Source organism: Rissa tridactyla, chromosome 8 (genome assembly GCF_028500815.1).
Source record: "Rissa tridactyla isolate bRisTri1 chromosome 8, bRisTri1.patW.cur.20221130, whole genome shotgun sequence".
NCBI lineage: Eukaryota > Metazoa > Chordata > Aves > Charadriiformes > Laridae > Rissa > Rissa tridactyla.
Window position 1 is genome coordinate 30,740,670 of NC_071473.1, and position 19,344 is coordinate 30,760,013.

A 19,344-nucleotide genomic window follows, 5' to 3' on the forward strand; every position below is an offset into this window, starting at 1 on the left:
TTTTCCCCGGTCAGGTCTAAAAACCTTGACGATGAATATTGGCTAGTTTTAGCAGTGATTAAATGGAAACTGATGAACAATTCAGGCTTGAATTTGACACAAACAGGTAGGAAAGTAGCTTTTGTTTATTTTTTCCAAGGTACGTAAATAATTATGGTCAAAACTGGAAACTGAATGAATAATAAAAATTACTTTAACTTTTTTAATATAAAGGATATGTATGGGACATATTTGTGCTCCTATACATACTTATCTAAGTAAAAATTGTGTATGTTAGTAGGAATTTGTGTATTATGGAAATGTGTGAAGATGCTGCAGATGCTTTATCTTGGAGTAAGTTATTGTCTCAGTGGCGCTTCTGTGGGTGACTCCAAAGGGTATTTAAGAAATGATATGGAAGAAAAAATGGTTTAAAAAAAGAGAAAAAAGTGCTGCATGTTAATTTGCTTACTCCAGAGCTAAATGGAAAAGCCATTAGGGAAAATAATCTGGACAGGTCTGGCAGCCTGTGCCACGAGAAATGTTTCCCGTAGCCCATGCAGGCAGAGCAGTTAAGTCTTAATAGGAAACAATGCTGGTTCTTTTCCTTAAAACTAATATTAGTAGATATGCTGTTAAGAAGTGTTAATCTGATACTAGACACAATTATTTAATTTATTAAATGTCCTTCACTACTGCTAACAGCTGGGAAACCACGAGTAAGAGGTGAAATACATCCTCCTGATGCGTGGGGAGTCAGGGTTATAGAGTAGGTTATAAAGTAGTTCCTGAGGTTATTAAAGAGTCGCAGTGTATGCTCCTGGGATGGTAGGATAGCCGTGCTGGTGCGAGGCAGAGGGCAGCCACCGGGTGCAGAGAAGCGATGTGGATCCGAATTCACGGCAGGAGCAATTCTCATCAGCCCGCAATGCCCTGACAGCCTGTCCTGGCTGCCATGTCCCACTTCGGCTCTCTGACTGCCACCACCCTTCACCTCTGCTTTGTTTTAGGCACACGTATAAATTATCCCACAGCCAGCAACAGGATCGCTCATGTATTTGCACTATTTCCTCCAACAAGTTAAATCTGAACGGAAAGAGGACTGGCACAAAATGCTAGATTTATTTTCCAATGTGACGCGTGCGTGGTTAAATTACCATGTTATATATCTGTTTTTATCTATCCGTTTATTTTCTGTAATAAATCAGTGCTGCAGGATTGTAAAATAAATATTTACATGAAATACATAGAGGAGGTTCTACAAATTAGGTTATATTGACATTGCTGATCTGTTTTATATTGATATTTATGCTATTTGGTTTGTTACAAGTGAATTCAATTATAAATACAGTGTTTCTTAAAGCAAAGTCTACTTAATAGCAAGTACTGACGTCATTTTTTCTGGCATGATATTTCATGGGAAGCTTGTTTTTAACCAAACTAGCAGTTTTTGGAGCACAGTTCTTCTCAAAATTTCTGTATTTCAAAAATACAGCCTGGACATCTGGGGCAAGAGGGACTTTCAGGAATCGCCCTGGGTCAGGTTAATTCACTTGTGGCATGTCTTTCGTAAAAACAACAAGGAATCTCAGTAAGTTAATAAGCTCGCAAGTCATCAGATTTTCCTCGTGCAGTCATGTCCTGTAAGTGCAATAGAGTGTATTAATAGTACTCCGATGTAACATTTTCCAAGTGTTCCGTAGTAATACTGGTTGGGTCATGTACTTCTAACAAGCGCTAACATTCCTCAGGGAAGACTCAGGGTTTGAAGTGCCTTATACAACCATAAAATGCGGAATAATCAAATCTGTGAAGGACAGGCCACGGTGAACCTGGCAGGAATATATGACGCTTGTGTGTTGTGTAACTGGCGTTTCCTCTTTTTCTGTGACGAACTGGAGGAAATTATTTTGAAGTATACGCACGGTATACGTGAAGCACAACATAACTTTACATAACGTTCAAGTTTCCTACTTAATCAACACATGAGTGTGGTGTGTTCCTGGAATGGAAAAAAACCTGGAATTGCTGCTGTCACCCCCAAATCTTTGCCCAGTATCCTTTCCTCCCCTTATGTCTATTTTCAGTAGCACCTGGCTCCCCATTCAGTTGTTGGACGGCCAGGGAATGTTCTTTGTCCCAGGGTATGGAGAAGGTGACGATGAGATGCCACACAGGTGTGATCCTCACAGGTTTGTCTTTTGGCGAGGACATCCTAGAGTTGGAACCTGACAAGTGACCGGGACTGAAGAAGAATTGTGTTTAGATAACATTTGATTAATCTGCATGCTCTTATATGTGAAAAAACAAATCTGTAGCCGAAAGATACAGAACACTGTCATACAATTTTAGTTAAGAGAAATTCCAGTCCAAGGTAATGTCCTCCCATTAAGGGGACCACAGGGGCAAGGGTCATTCTTTCTTTTTTAAGAACTGTTACTATTTCACAACAGCTATATCTTTCATTGATGGCAGTATAACCTGCCTGTCAAGATAGCTAATAGTCAATGCCACTGCAAATGTTGGAAGGTATTGCTTAGTAGCCTAAAAACGTGTTTATATTTCATCCCCAGGCTCGGTCTGATGTGTCACCCTGCCCAGATGTGTACCTGGAGTTCGACACAGCCCCTTGCTGCTGGGATGCTCAATAAATCCTTATGCATAGATGTTTTTCCTGCTTTGTCTGCAGTTAAGGATGCTTCTGGGCAAGGCTGCTTGGGAAAGTCCGTATCTGCGGGTTCACATCTCCAGTGATCGTACATCATGGCAGCCTGTCGTCACCTGTCCTGCTGCAGTTCCTGAGCTCTGCAACAGCAGGTCGTCTTGTCCCATCTTAGAGGGAGACATTGCTCATACTCCTTGAACTACAAAACCTTCTAATTCAGGGACCAAAATATTTTGTTCTGTAAAGAGCTTCACACATACACTTATACTCTATATCTGATCATTTACAAGAATGACTTATGTTTTACAGATTATATGAACTTTCAAGTGCATTTTAATATGGAAAAAATAATTGATGCAACTATATACAAGGAACGAAAACTGATTTCAGTTACTATCATAATCCATGTAATAGCTCAATATCTGGTTCTGAGTCTCCAAATCACAGCTTCCAAACTATTCAGAAATTAATGTGAAAGTCAGTAGAAAGCCTCTACATAGAGCATAGTATTAATTCTTCATGTCTGTTTCATTTTATTTTATTTAGACTTGAAAGATATTCTATTTCACCTGCATGAGTTCAGATATCTTCCCTCATCGCCCATGAATGGGAATCACATCACTGTGTCCTCATACATTATAACTCCAAGTAAAACACTCAGGGAAAAGAGCCAGAGAAATTCAGCCCAAACCTTGTCATGAGTTGTATAAAACAGTTCTTGTACTTTCCACTGGTCTGACCTTTTCCACTACTTGTTGTTAGAGGTACTTTAATCAGTGGATTTAGAATTTGTTGTATAACACAGCTCTTCTTTTTCAGACTGCAGAAGCATTGTTAACCCCTCTTGTAAGTCAGTGCGGAATTTGTCCAATGTGGGAAACTCCCCAAGTTTGTTGTTTCAGTCCTGATGTCTCACGCTGTGGGTGTTTTGCAGTTGATTTTGATGGGATCAGACAGAGACCTTGAATCGTCTCCATTCATTTTATTGATTCCTGATTTGTTGATAATTAGAAGATACTAACTGAAATACTGAAAGTGCTAATCACTGTTGCTGTGTGGAGTTATCAGTGGGCAGGAGGATGATAATTACTCCTTCCAGAGTCTGCCTTCCAAGGACATGAAGAAAATCCCTCTGTCTGAAGTGGTGTCATGGTCAGGAAACCGCCGTTTCCAAAGGAAGAACATGGCTGGAAAGATGTAAATCTTCACAGGAGCCCTTCAGGGGTTTGCCAAGACCCTGATTTCAGAAGTGCTTATGAAAATAAGATTTACAAAGGTACGCCTGCTATCTATATGTATTTTCCTATTTCTTAAATTTGCTTGTGTTCTGATATGTGAGATGTTCCCATTTTATTTGGCAATTGCATTGGTACACATTAGGTAACTGTGTGTCAGGGCACTGTGAGGGCTGAGGGCTCCCTGGGGCCCGGGGATGCTCCCCAGGGAATGGTGGGGCAGGAGCTGGCAGCTGGCACAGCCCATCCCACCCCAGCCAGGGAGCGGGGCAGGCGGGGGCAGCTCTGGGCACCTCCCTGGGGACTGGGACGGGCTGAGGACAAGCTGGGAACGTGAGTCACCATGAGAAGTCATGATGGGGGGAAAGGGAGTGCGTGGTGAGGGCCCTTACGGGCATCATTGAACTGAATGGTTGCTCGCGGGTGATCTGACCGGTCATTTGTCATCATTCATGGTAGGTGACTGCTAATACAGAGTAAGCATTTTTTACTTTTTTATGCATTGGAGCGCATTTTGAAATTAAACCCCCTTGCTTCTATTATTTCTTTTTCTTTTGTGTGGAATGATTATTTGCCGTTACCCTGAATAGGGGAATGTCACATACAAGATATTTTGTGCACTTGTAAATTCAGCAGGCATTTTCTTGGCACCTCAATATTCCATTGATGCAGCTGGTACTTTACACTCTTCCTGTAAAAAAAACCAAACCCACCACAGTATCTTGCCAAATTACATGAAGTCTAATTTGGCCTTTACCTCTGCACAGCTAAAAGTGGTGGTATAACCACCCTTTCCCATACGGAAGTAGGAATGAACATAGAAGAAAGAAAACGCACAGAGTGCTCAAAGCATTCAGATTTATCTCTCAAAATCAAAGAGCTAATCATAACAAATTCCTTCCTTTTTCATGAGCACTACCTCTTCATTCTGGCCGCAGTTCAAGAAAATAATCACATTCCGAAAGCCCGAGCGCTTAAGACCCAATTTATATCTCGGGTATGCAGGAGATGGCAAGGGTTGGGACAGGGCATTGCCACGATCGCAGTGCAGTGGCACTGCGTGAGAGGTGGTACAGATGTACCGTCCCCTCCAGACAGTGCTCGTCCACGCTGCCGGTGACTCCTGCTGTCCCCCACCACGTGCTTGGGTTTTTGTCGAGGAGGGTGTATTCATGGGATAATGTATTTTGACGAAGATTTAAATAAGAGACGTGTTTGTAGCCGTCAGGACCAAAAGGGCAGAGTAGCCTTGAAAGGAAGGCAGAAGCTTTGCAAGAGCAGCAGTTGGTGACAGCAGACAGATTTTGTCAAGAATGAGGGAAAGGGGGAATGTCACAAAATGAAGCAGGGCAATGCAGGAAGACAAATCTTTATTTCACGTAATCTGGGTTGCTGGCCCCCTGCGAAGCTGCTTCTCTAGTTTACTGCCCCGCAGGCTGTGGCAATTCTGCTCTCTCTGTACAGGGGTGTGTATTGTTATCCCCGACGGCTGGTGATGGAAAGCCCACTGCTTTAGTTCTGCAGCTGAACCTGCAGCCTTTCTGTGCGTTTAGAAGCGATAACTGGTGGAAAGGGCGCGGAGGGCGCCCAGAAGGGAAAGCGGAGCAGTCCGGAACACTCTAGTGAGTTCTTGTGAGAGATTAGTGTCCACCTTGGTGACTGGTTAAGTTCCCAGAAAACATGTGCTTCCCAGCTCTGCGTCGCGCTGGGATTGCGGCCTTGACCCAAGCCGGAGGCCGGTGGCCTGGGCGATGAGTCAATCCCGGCCGCCCTGCGTGCGCAGGAGGGTGCCTGCGCCGGCTCATGCGCCTGGGCTGGGACCCGAGTTCCTTCATCCCCGCAGTAAATCCAAGCCTATCAGAACTTGATTCAAAGCACTCCTAAATAAATGAGTCTTTCAGCTGATGTCAATAGGATTTCTAGTCTCTTTCCCGTTCCTCGGCATCCTCGTGTCCCCAGAGAATACAATCAAGCACAGGAGACTGCAACAATCAGGGCTTGGAGATTATGTAGCATCCAGGCACAGCCTTGAGGAGTCATGTTTGCTGACATTAAGTTGACTACAGCTTTACGGTCATTTTACACATGACAGCATGTCAGCTGTGTAAACCTCACTGGAACAGGAGATTGCCTATGACTAGCTGCTGTGAAATTGAAATGATTTGTCTGTGTCTACGTGGACTGAAAACCATGGCTATTGTTTGCTAGTCATTGCAATTTCTCAAGCTTCTTTTCTAATGCAGTGTAATTTTGTAGTGGAGACAAGGCATTAAGGGGGTTCCTGATGCAGGTGTTCGCCAGACCCCACTTCATCAGTGCCTCCCATCAGCCTCCCATCAGATTTAATGGGCTTCACCTTGGAAGCACCAGATCATGTTGTATTTTACTAACTTCAGTAGAATTTATTCCAAGGGAAATCTGTGCCATTGCGGAGAGAAGTATTACTCAAGGTCACTTATGGTAACAGAAGTGAGCTCTAACTGTGAACAATCTGTGGATTAAGGTACCATTTAGCATAACTGGTGTAGAGTTTGAGCCTGTGGATTCCTGCGCTTTGGGTGTAACTGCATAGATAATGATGGAAGTGCTAATCTGCACCTTGAACCAAAGCAATTTTGTAAGTAATGATTACTCCCGTTCTCATTTTTCAGACTTACAACGCTATATAAAGTTTGTGGTGTAGTTAAACAACAGGACAATGCTACAAGTGAGGCTTTTGAACATAATTCTGTATAACTCAGCTATATTTTGCTTTAAATTAGTATAGAAAAAGTGAAAATGTTTCCACCTATTCTTTTTGGCCAAAAGCTACAGAGTTCCCATATGTTCCATAACCTGACCACTCTCTGTGTGACAAGGAAAACAGAAATACTTTATTTTAAGTTTTTGTGATATTCTATTTCACGTGACTTGAAGACTGGGATAAATAGACTTTATGCAACACCACATCCTAGTACAGAACACTTTATAAGAGAAAAGGAATAAAGACTCCCACTGAAAAGCTGCCGGTGTCAAATAATCATTTATTCTGCTGTTGTTGACTTGTCCCCGTCTAAATGACAGGGGCTTAGCTACCAACAGGAAACAATACTCTAACAAATGCTTGTGAAACCCTCTATAATTCTTGTCACATCAAAAGCCTATGTGGAACTGTGTGCTTTTGACTTTAGCGTTCTTTTTTTTCTCATGCATAGAGAAACAATAAATGAGGAAATACTTATGCTTATCAAGAAAGAAGGCTATTTTTTACGAACATCCTTCCCCAGCACATCAATGGATCTTAAACTGCGTGTCTGAAGTTTGGGTGAACCTCAGGGTTGATGTCACATATCGTGCTCAAAAGCTTTTTCATCATGCTCTCCATGTTCTTGTGGTAGCTGCTAGTGAGGTTTCGGACGGTTTCCTTGGTTTGCTCTTCTATTTTAGCAGAGAGGTTACCTTGGGAGCCCATCACCTGAAAAGCAGAAGTCCTCTGAGCAACATAAAGGCTTATATATGACTATGTTTATTGTACTTTTCTTCATTATCTAGCATAAACATAATGCAAACGTATCACAGTGCTTCCTAACAGTAAGGGTATGATCTAGGCTGAACTGTATGCCTAAAAACAGGATTAAAGGGAACTCTTTCATATGCTCATTAGCAACGGGAATCTCCCCATGTAATGAAAGATTCCCAGCTCACTGTGGGAACAACTTTGTATGTGTTTTGTCTTTTATATCGCTCATTTTAATTTGTTTTCTATTTTAATGACTAGTCAACTAAGTTCTATCACTAGTGTGCTTCATTTGGCCTCACTGAGAACGAACGTGAGCGCAGCTAAGGAGAAAAACATGGCAAAGCCTTCCTGACAATGCATAATTACAGTTTCAGAGTACTTGAAATGTCTTCGTCAGTTAGTGATGTATAACCCTCAACAGGCCTCAGACAAGGTCTTTTAATGTTACATTTTCTTATCTGGCGAAATACCAGACAGCTTCTGGCACAGTTAATATCAGGACATTCACTTAGAATTTAATTGACTCTAGACTCGCTGAACATTTTAGCAAGGCTCTGTTATAAACAGATGCATGCGTTCCAAATCCGTGACTTTCCTCCCTCCTCCCCCACTGCCCCAACATCCCTTGAATTCTTCCCTTATGGAAAAGTCCTTCAGATAGCAGCAGAGAAATTGGTTTCCAGCTAAAGAATTCCATGGGGGAGAGCAGAAGACATTTCTGCACTCTGACAGAGTAAGAAAGGAATAAGTAACATATTCTTCTTGTTCCTGCCATGGTTCTCTGGGGTGGACTAGCAACTGAAGCTAACCTGGGATGTTAGTGGGATACCTAGAGGTTGACCAGAAACAAGGGAGGCGTCATTAGCTTTATTTTTCCATTGATTTCAGCCCAACTTAGTCCTTAAAAGAAGGAAAAGCAGCTGAGTTAAGATCCTTTGCGCAAATTACCTTTCCAATTCTATTTATCAGTATCTGACAACGTAGTAATAAGTTTTTCCATAATCCAGATGTAAAACGTTTTCTGATTTGGAAGAAATAGAGGGCTTAGACATAATTGTAAATATCGGAAAAAGATTATAGTTTTCCATGCTAACTATTTTTAGCTGGCATTTTATTTTAGCTTTTAGACAAGTTGTAAGGATCTCATGTGAGAAAGATTGTACAGCTTAGACCAGATTTATGAAGCTGGTTTTTTTCCACTGGGGAAAATAACTTTCTAGAGATCCCAGATGGTTGCATATTATCCAGCTACTAAATACTTTTGAAAAACCTCAAAAAAAGTATTATAGTTTTAAGAAGAGCCTCTGTAGATTGGGAAGCTGCGCTCTCTGTTCATGCTGATACTGTAACTGGAGATAGTTGGTTCTTACTCTTCTACATATTTTTTTCCCCTTTTCTTCTTCTGAATTTGAAGACCTTTTTCTTGTCAGAATGCAGACAATGCTCTGCTTGGTCTGTCATTTCTGCTGACCTTGAAGGTCTGTCCCTTATTTTGCCCATGCTGGTTTTACGCTAGTGTCATTCCAAAGTCGCTAAAACATTACACTGACTTGGAAGCCAAAAAATTCAGAGCTAGGCTGCACATCTCCAGAATTCAGTGATCTCAGACCCTGAGTACAAACACCATGAACACGAACAAAACTGGTTTGAGATCTGGGCTTAAATTTTGTATATTTTTGAAAAAAAGATCTTGCGTATTGTCACTCCAACTTCAAATTAATCATTATTTTCTGTTGCTTCTGTTGTTCATTCTGCACTGATGTGGAATATCTCACAGTATGAGAAAATTTACCCTAGTTTAGATACAGCAATACAAAGTAAGAGGAGGAATAGCATTAAATGAGACAGGGACAAAGAATTAAAAATATTTGTGTCCAAACACTTGAGCCAGTAAACTGAACTGGGCATCAGACTTCCCTCTGCCCTGGCTTAGCTGGAACTCCTGACCGCCTTCCAGGCACAGGTTAATGATGATGACATTTGTCTGGATAGATAAATGTTCGACATAATGGAGTCAGGGAACGTGAAGGAGGACTGCAATGATCTTGTACAACTTGCTGTCGTTTGAGGAGCAATATGTGCTCTGTCCTGCCTGTGTGAAACGTTCAGTCGACAAACAGTGCCCTTTCCCTGCAGCTTTAATTTTGCTTGGGATGAAAAACTTGAGTTCACACCAAGGCAACATCTTTTCTCTTCTGCTGTTTCAGACCTAAACCAAGAAGTCTGTCTTGAATGAAAAGGTGTACAAATTTTAGAGGTGTTTTTACTTTATTTTAGTGTCAGTAAACATCTGAAATTGTACCTATGAGACAATTCTACCTGGCCTGGCTGTGTGACAGCCTGTCTGGGGGCTGGCAGCGTGCGTTAGAGACTTTGTGGGAATATCTGTTCCTAAGGCTTGTGATCTCTGCTGGAAAATGTTTTATGTGAGGTGTGACTGAAATGGCAGTTTTGTAAAGCAGTTTTTATTTGACCTCTTCGGCTTTTTTTTTTTTGGTGGCTGCTTTTGCACGTGTAGTTTCCTTGCCTTTGCACAAAACAAACAGGGGAAAAAACAAGAACAAAAACAGAAGGGGAAGGTTCACAAAGGAAAAAGAATGGTTTGTGAACCTTTATGAAAATACTAGAGAAAACTGCAAGACGGCGTAAACATATAAAATGTACTATAATTCAGATATGGAAATATCAGCCAGACCACTTTTACTATGAAAACATAGTGAAAATCTCCAAAGTTTTGGTGATTTCAGTTTATCAACGATGCAGTCTTGTATGCAGTCAAAAAAGTCAGCTAAAGTAGAACAGAAATAGAAAGAAAGATTTTAAATCTTTGCTTTTGCTGAAACATCCACCGTACTGAAACCTCCAGGTTCAAGACAGGAACAAGTTCTGTCTGGAGTTAAAGAAAGAGGACCCAAAGGTATTTTTCCTTAAGGGAGATACATCTTCAAAGGACAAGCATGAACCAAATACAGAATCTGGAAAATTTTAGTGGCGAAAGTCCGCACTAAAATGCACAGAATGAAGCCAATACACATCATAGATGATCTCTCTGTTTAATCAGTAAGATCACGTTGGTTTGCAGAAGTCTCCATGTAACACTGAAGCGATTTGTTTTACCATTGAGCAGATTGACACTACAGAAGAACGTATGCAGGTTTCTTACTCACATTTGTTTGCTTGTTCCTAAATTCCTTCTCCCTCTGTAACCGGTAGTGGTCTATCTCGGCTATGGCTTCTTCTTTGGCCTGCCTCAGCCTCTTTCCCTTTCCTAATGGGGCAAGAAACAGGGATTTACTTCACACATGTCACTGCATCCTAAGAGATTAAACTCTATAAATCAGAGGTATTTTACATGGCACAGTAAAATGGACAAAGCTTTGAGCAAAGTCAACTGCACAAGAATGGTCAGGAGAGCCAAAGTGATTTAGGTAGGGTACTTTTGGATTGAAAGCCAGTCACACAAGTACCCATCTTCTGAGACCAAATCCCTGTTCGAAAGCGTGTTGGTTTGCTAACAACACAAGTCTTTTTGCAACTACACATTTTCTCATAACACAAATGCTTTTTTTTCTTTTTTTTTTTAAATCACAGCTTGATGTTTAAATAAATATCTATCTTTCCTTCATCAGCAATAGTAGCAGCCAGATAACAGATTTTAGTTGTCACTGATGGGAAAAGACGTTATTCTGTAAGATTTGCTGTATTGATTGGTTGCCAGCATCCTTTCATCCCACACCAACTGGATTCTGCTTAGAGCTGGCAGATTTCCAAAGTACTGCAAGATATGTCTTAACCACCACCAAACTGAGTTACAACCTTCAGGCTTTGTCCTCTTCTCCCCCACCCTTTCCCCCTAACATTGGTTGAATGCAGAGGTGAGTGATTAAGAGGAAAAAGGAGGACAATCCCTACCGATGCATAGAAAATATGAAAGTGATTAAAAAGTTTTTATGTGAAGCAAGTGTTGAACGTGTCATAACTAGCCCATGGTGATGCATCTCTGTCTGCCTGTTTTGTATGAAGTCGGTTAAATTGCATGGATCTCCACAGGACTCTGCTACACTACTTTGTGAGGAAAAAGTCTGACTGATGGGGAGGTAAACCTCTTGCGTTGAAAGTTGACGTGTTGTATTTGAGACACCTGGGCTGATGCTGATTTTTGGAGTCTCTTTTTGCTGTACAGCTAGAACTTTAGGAGTGGGAGGGGATAAGCTTGCTCCCTTTTCTTAACGGGAGAAATGTCTGATGGCTGAAAAAGCTATTGCTTAGCTGCTCAAATTAGGATATCACAAGAATGAGAGAGTGGAAGCTAGGCAACTAAAAAAGGCATCTTGATCTGATGCATGAAACATCCATTTACTTATTGTAAATACATACTTAACACCACTGAGCAGTACGAATATCTTTATGTGTTTATTTTTTTTAAAAAAAATCTTTCAATTCAAGCACAAAAGTTGAAAACAGTACCTTTTCTGAAATCCTAAGGAACATTCTCCAACTAGGCTAGAAGGACAAGCATTAGTAATTCTGACTTACTTTCTCCAGGCTGCTACCTTGGATTGGTTACACCTGCGCTGTGCTTCTGAAGCCTTATCAGGTGTGGCATATAGCAATCTGGTTCCACTGCACGTGGCACAATGAGGAAGCTGAATCTTGGGAGAAAGACTGTTGTTTTTGATACTTCTGAGGTGCAACAAAAGCCTGGGTAAGATGCTTGATCCAGCCATAAATTATTTGCCGAGTTGATGGCTCCTTCTGAAGTCATTAGCTGCAGATGGGTGAGTAGAAGCAGGGAGGTGCCTGAAATGTGAATTTCCTTTTAAAGTCTTGATTCCTGGACTGTTTGGTATTGTGGGTGTGCCTACTGTGGGAACTGGGGTGTGTGATTGTATAAAGGCTTTTTACAGGAAGGAGCAGCCCGGTGAGGAACTAGATGGCTTTACCGACTCTCAGTTCCACCAGTGCAGCATTCTCTTGTGTGGTTAATTATATTTTTTGGAGTCCTTCTGCCACTGAGGCACTGTGCTTATGTATAAAGGGGCAGAGAGGCAGTTTAAAATCTAGCACGTACTTTCCCAGAGTTTGTATTTGTTTGATAAGGGCTGATCCCCTCAGCTTCTGCCACTCACTGTGTCAAGTCTTGGGCCCAGTATGTGTGAACTGAGATTTGTGTAAGAGCCTGACATCAGTCTGGACAACAAAGTTTGGTACGAGGTTTAGGTTTGTATTTTGAAGTTTCCCTTATTCTCCCCTCCAAATTTGGATCTGATCAGCCTTTTAAAGAGTTTTCCTCTTGGAGAGGAGCTGTGGGGTGATTCGCTGGAGCTGGAAGTCGGGGGGAGTGACTACAATGAAGCTCTGCCAATTTCACCAGCTGAGGAGCTGGATCTCTATAGCAAATTAAATTATTTCAAAATCAATGGGATTTTAATTTCAAATTCCATCTGGGGGGCCATCTGTAGTAAATATGTTGCATATTTGGCCACCGGATAGTTAAATAAATCCATTTAAAATGCAGAAAATGGAAAGAGATTAACTGTAAAACAACAGTCCGTTTGCCTCTGACAATGTAGCTAGTGAACCAAAAAGTATACGTATACATACGTGTCAGCTCTTGGCAGTGCACTGGAGTAAGCACAATGCACAGGGTGTCGCTGTAGGGTGGCAGCCATTTCATTTTTCTGTGATGCCTTTAGGATTGGCACAGCAGGAACCTGCTGCTTCCTATTTAATTAAGTGGAAAAGCTGTGAGTAAATTACTGCTAGTTCAACAACGTTGTGGACGGAATCGGCAACTGCCAACATATGCGATAGTGCATATGCTGCACCTGATTAAGTTAAGCAGAAACTAGAGCTTAACCTGCTGTTTCACTAGAGACAAACCAAAATTAATTAATCGGTCTGTTATTAACCACTTGTCTGCTACCTTAGTTGTGCAATATGGGATTGCCTTTTCAAAGTCTTCCTAATCTTCTGGATGGGATTCTCTGCAGAGCACAGCTGAGCTGAAACCAAACCTTACACGCCGAAGGGTGGCAGGGCATTGAAATCCATCCAAGATCATGCAAAAAGAGGGCAAGAAACACAGGAGGACAGGCAAACCAACTTGTCCCTACGACGTTTCCTCTAGGATCAGAAAGGTGAGGTACCGACAGCTCCAAGTCTGAAGAGACTTTTGCCCCTGTGGGGGCCAGGTTTGCTGCTGCCCCTTTGTCCCTCCTTCCCATCCTTGAAGACGGGGAGCCGCAAAGCAGCTGTGCTTTGGTCCCGGTCTCCTTGTCCACTGTTGTCCACGATTACGGTAGCTGACAGCCTATAAATTTCTAGGCAACATGTTAAATTGGCTAAATCTTCACCAATTTTCTGCAACAAGCCAGCCCTGTATTAGATTGTCTTACCTAACCTGGGAAGGCATTATTAGCATGGAGAAAGGTTGTATTCTTCTTTCTAGGCATTACTGTGATGTTTGTGAAACACCTAGATCTGGTTAGATCCAAAAGAACTGGTGAGGTTTTTTAGGTGGTTGAGGGTTTTTAGATCTTGCAAGAAAAAGAGAGTAGAAAGCAAAAATGTTGCATTCTAATTTGCTCAAACACTGAGCTATCTTACTTTCCAAAAGCTGCCGTGCTAAAACTGGCTTTCTGTTTTCAAACACATCATCTAGGCTTCTAGCTGAATTTCTGCATAGAAATCACGTCATATGAAGACGTTGCCAAAAATTAATCATATTTTCTTTAAATAGGACCATTTCAGTCACTTCAAGAGTGTTAAATTTTCTGCAAAATGGGATTTAGGGATGTTCGTTTTGAGAAGACTATTCTGCACTTTTAATAAAATACAACAGAAGAAGCTGATCAGTACGTATAGCTTTTTCAGTAGATAAAATACAGCCTGGATATTATCCAAGAGAATGCCATAGATATAATTCTGTTTACAGCATCTTATTTTGATTAACATTTGTTTTTAATCTGATTTCCTGAAATCTTTCATCTGAGTTTTCATTTTATTAGGCACTAGAAATTCAAGCCAAGATATAAAAATCTTTAGGAAAACAAGTTTTGCTACACACAGTGTTCATGACACATTTGTTTCCCTTGTTTTACCCAAAAGGATTTTCAGGAATTGATGTCTTGGCTCTGACAGCGCTTAGTGATTTCTGGGATCTGAATTATGCTTGAAGCAAAAATGACAGATAAAGCAGTTCTGTCTACAAAAGGCCCAAGGATTGCAGACTGTTTTGGCTTGTGTTTAATCAGTTTAATAGTTTCAGCCTTCCATGTGTGCATTTACCAACAAACTATTCATAATTTGTCAGGTATAAATGACATCAGCCAACGATACAGTAAAGGTATTGCAAGCCAGGATAAAGGCTATTGAGCAGGAAGTAGGAAAAAGCTTGAACAGAGGAGCTTTAGGGCTATATTTTTGCTTTGCTTCATGTCCATAAATATAGCTTTATTTATTTGCTAATTTTTCAGTTGTCCAAAGTGGACTTTGCATTACAAACACCTGCACATGTGTCAGCAAAAACTCGGCCCATTATCTGTTTATATACAATATTATGTGTGTTGCCCTGGCTATGTGAGTATCAACTGTAAACACTGGAGGGTTTGCATAAGGGCAGTTTTGCCTATCACGGTTCCTTGAAAACAGCTTTTCCTGGTTGTGTCCCATGAGCGATCTGCCTTTCGTTCCTCTCACGTTGCAATGCAAATAGAGTAGTGGGGCTGGTTGGTGCAGTGGTGTCGTGCCGGGGCTGCGTGTGGTGACAGAGGAGGTCACGGGTAGGGGGTAGCAGGGAGGGGACTGTGTTAGCGCTGCCCGGACTGTTCGTTGCTCTCGTTTGCAGCCCGGACCCGCTGGGTGCCCGGCCCCGAGCAGGAACTGCTGCTCCCAACTGGTACCAGGTGGATCTGGGGTGGTGTTTCCCAGGGCAAAGCAGCACGTCCTCGCCTTGCTTCGCTGAATTGCCTGTGCACAGATTAACTGATTGCGCTGGATATATTGGTTACGTTTTGTGTATTTCCTTTTGTTTTAATTTTTACGCTCTGAGACAAACTATGCAACCCTTTATGCTGATCTAACTTCAGAATCACTCTGGGAAGAGACTATTTGAGTTATTCTGACTTGGTGCAACAAGATTTGACATGAAAAGAATCTCTTTTGTCCTTGTCCCAGAGTATTTAAGTTATGCTGGTATAGTTACATATCTAAGGTGGTGTAGTGACATTGTTATGAAAAATACTAAAATTAAGGGCAGCATGGAAATTTTTAAATTTTTATTTTGTAGATTCACTTGAAAACCTATTGTGATTCTGAATATAATAATTATTTTCTAGGTATAATTATTCTGTTAGATTAGCTATAATGCTTGGTTTGGCACAAAATCCAGGGTTGAGCAGTCCTTAGAAAAACCTGAATCAGGAACGTTAAGGCCTGACCTTGCTCGTGTGATCCATGAGATCTAAAATTCACAAGAGCTTTGCTGTTCGCGCCCTAGTAGAAACTGTTGGCAGTATTTAAAGTGAACAAAAAGATCCACCAAAGTCTTTAGGCTACAGATGAATATGCCACGCCAGCAGTTATTTGAACTTTTTGCACTTGATCTGCTTATACCTAGGAATAAAATCTCTTAGGAATGCTTGAGGTTTTTCATGGGATTGTATGGAGCTGCTGAGGCTGGAAGGGGCCTCTGAGGTCCACCCCAACGCCCTGCTCAGAGCAGGCTCGGCAAGGGCAGCTTCATCGGGGCCACATCCAGTGGGTTTTGTGTGTCTTGGGGTAGAGGAGACTCCACAGCTTCTCAGGGCAGCCTGTTCCTGGGTTTGACCTCCCTCACAGTTATAGAGTTGTTTTCTTACATTTAAATTTATGCCATTGTCTCTTGGCCTTTCAATGGATACCACTGGAGACTGGCTGTCTTTTTATCCCTCTCCCATCTTTTTAACTTTTTTCTTTTTTTCCTTTTTTTTTTTCAGATTTTTTATATATGAGAAATTTTTATTTTCCTTCATAATTTTTATAAAGGCAAAACCCCAATGTTTGCCTTTAAAAGTAATAGAGAAGAAAGTCATACTGATGACATATTTTTACTCTAAATATTTTTACTGATAACAAAATTCTAAATAGCTGTTTTTCTGTAGTTGCTGAGTTACTCCTACCTCAGCACTAATACACTGGTAGCGTAGGCAGTGGTTTAAGTCAAGTTTCTGACTCAGAGGTGTCTGGAAGATACTTTGTCTGACAGAAGCCCTGTGCTTATCACAAGCACTCTGTGTGGGGCTGAGGTGATGACAGGGAAGTGTGGGTTTTGCAGACTTGAGTAAAGGCACCTGTAACCACGTCTGGATTCCACAAGACACTCATCTTCGATCGTTACTTTTATGTTATAATGATGGTTTTTGGTTTTTGAGTTTCTTAATTTATGAAACCTCTTTTAACTGGCTGTTTAGAAAAAGCCAATCTGAATATTCTTTTTGTTTTAAAAACAAAAGCAAACCAAACCAAACGAAAAAAAATCAAAACCAAAAGTAAAGGGTGATGAACATCAAGCTATCAAAGCTAGAGGCCTGATTCTGCAGCCGGTGTTCAGACCAAACCCCTGCTCCCTCCACTGGGGGCTCTGCCCTTCCGGGCCGTATGTTTTCTTGCTCCTGGGAACAGAGCGTTTCCTCTGCTCGCTGTGAGAAGGGAACAACCATCCCACTGAGAGTACCTCGTCTGGCTACATAAGGGTCGAATCACTTAATTATTCCTTGCTTTCAGGCTTTCAAACATCTTTTTATGAGCCTTCTGTTTTATGAAGATGGGAGATATTGGTTTTCTTCCCCTCACCCCATTCCTTTCGCCAGGCAGTGGCTGGGTGCTCGGGGAAGGGGTATTGCCTTCCTACTTATTTTCTGTGTGCTGTTGTACAAATTAACATGCCACGTTAATAATTAAAGAACACACAGCAATGCTGATTTCTGTGTAGAAGGGATATAGGCACTACACAAATTATTTTTATTCAGTTCCTATTTCTCTGTGGAAAACAAAATATATTCCTTCATCACACTCTTGCAGCACATGACATCTTCTTCATGCATTTTAGTTGAGTCCTGCAGGACAGTGTTGTTCCTGCTGCTGGTTCCTAAATCAAGATAACTCCATGAAACAGTATTAATATTTCACTGGTAATGCAGGTCAGTGACTCAGGTGGTTGGTACCTACGTTCAGGAGAATAAGGTCACCATATTTTGCGTTAAATGACTGGGAGATGAATGCAGAAAATGAAGGAAATAGATAATGGAAAGAGTGCCAGGAGAATTATTTCTTTGATTGAAATTATTCTAGCAGATACCTTAATTTTTATATTATTATTACTTTTTTGCTTATATTTGACTAGAATAAAAATACATGAATTTATTATTATTGGATATCTACACGTGCTTTGCCCTGGGCATTAAGCTAACAAGACATTTATTTTAAATTGAACATTCAATCACTTGCTGATTGCTTGTACCATGTAACAAGGCTTACAGGAGTGACCTATGGCAGTACTGACAGTTCTTGTGATTGTACTGTGCCTTTCATTACTATCATTTTGCTGAAGTTTTTTTTGTTTTCATATAGTTTTTTTGAAGCCCAATTGGGATTAGAAGGCAAGTTACCAAATCTTGTAAGTAAAGAGGAACGCTGAAAAATTTATATAAGACCTCTAGAGAGGCACAGAATTTGGAATCTGGTCCTCCAGAGCTGACAGCCAGAGGTGTGTAGGTTTCTAATTTAAATACTTGAGGAAGGCTGTAACGACATTATTGGCGTTGAGATAAAACAAGAATAAATCTAGCCGACAGGATGAACATAACAAAGAAAACCTTGTTTAATCTACTAAGGCACGTGTGTGCGCACACACACAAGCACACACAGTTTTAAGCAAACTCCGAATGTTGAGGTTTGGTGAAATGCCTGCTGCAGTCAAGGCACAGCACCTTGTACAAGTGAGAAGAAAGAGCAGGAACAGCACAGCTGTGATGTACACAGATAAAACAGTGTTGTTTTTCTGTGAGCCACTCTAATTCTGAAGAGCTTACGGTACAAAAGTACAGTAAAAGCAGGCCAGCTACTCACTTTTTTTGGCTTCCTCTAGTTTGTCCTTGGCACGTTTTTCTGCCTGCAGAAGCTGCTGGATTCCCTGAGACTGGCTGGTCATGCTGATTGCTGGGGCTGGTGCGCTTCTGCGGGGACCGGAGCTCAGAGGGAGTTTTATACAGCCGCCAGGCTCTTCCTCGTGCTTTTTGTTCTGTCTGTTATTACAACAGCCTTCCAGATTGCGCCAAACCAGCCGGCTCTGCCTGGTTTGCTGCTGGGCAAAAAGGCCTGCTGGTGTAATCAGAAAAACACAGCAGCGAGGTTGAAAGGAATGTTCTCCCTCCTCAGGGTCACCGAAAAGCTGAAGTGTCCGATTAACACATTGGGAAAAGAAGAGAAGAGCACTCCAAGTGGCTTGTAGTTTAATGGGGATTTTTTTTTTTTAATCTTCTATTGTTGAAGCAGAATAGAGCTAATCTTGTCAGAGGAACCGAGGGAAAAAATAAGTGCTTCTTGGAATTTCTTTTTAATAAAACTTCCTATGAATGTGAAGAATCAGACTCGGTCAGCAAGTAGTTGCGGCTGAACACAGTGAACTGGTTGTAGGCTTCTGTTTGGTGTTACTTCTTAACATTCTTCGTTAGAGTTTTTTCACTTTAAAAAGAAATCTTCATTGGAAATTAATTCGTCAGGGACTAAAGTTTAAAAAAGTATGTGGTGGTTGAGGTGTGCTCTGTCTTTGATACAAGGGAGATGAGTGCTGTGGTGGGAAGCTGTGGGATTGGCTCGAAGATACAGACTCTAGCGAGGTATGACTGGTGGTCGAGGTCTTGCTTTCGAGCCACGAACACATACAACAGCCAAACGAAGGTGCGAGCGTGGCCGTAGATGCACAT

At 41.4% G+C, this 19,344-nt stretch overlaps 1 protein-coding gene across 1 annotated transcript; it reads right to left on the reverse strand.

Moving 5' to 3' along the window:
• Nucleotides 1-5,021: 5,021 nt before the first annotated feature.
• ATP6V1G3 (ATPase H+ transporting V1 subunit G3) lies at nucleotides 5,022-18,649 on the reverse strand. The gene is made up of 3 exons (XM_054212009.1): nucleotides 18,488-18,649; nucleotides 10,546-10,646; nucleotides 5,022-7,333 (listed from the first exon to the last, which is right to left on the reverse strand). Exons 1-3 carry the CDS (start codon nucleotides 18,567-18,569, stop codon nucleotides 7,160-7,162), a joined length of 357 nt encoding a protein of 118 aa, XP_054067984.1. The 5' UTR covers nucleotides 18,570-18,649; the 3' UTR covers nucleotides 5,022-7,159.
• Between the last annotated feature and the right edge of the window lie 695 nt (nucleotides 18,650-19,344).

Bases quoted from the DNA above. Each gene is read 5' to 3' on its own strand.
- ATP6V1G3 (XM_054212009.1), bottom strand. From the start codon at position 18,569: ATGACCAGCCAGTCTCAGGGAATCCAGCAGCTTCTGCAGGCAGAAAAA. The intron at 10,647-18,487 runs GTGAGTAGCTGG...TTGCCCCATTAG, and splicing joins ACTAGAGGAAGCCAAAAAAA to GAAAGGGAAAGAGGCTGAGG. The intron at 7,334-10,545 runs GTGAGTAAGAAA...TCTGCTTTTCAG, and splicing joins TTAGGAACAAGCAAACAAAT to GTGATGGGCTCCCAAGGTAA.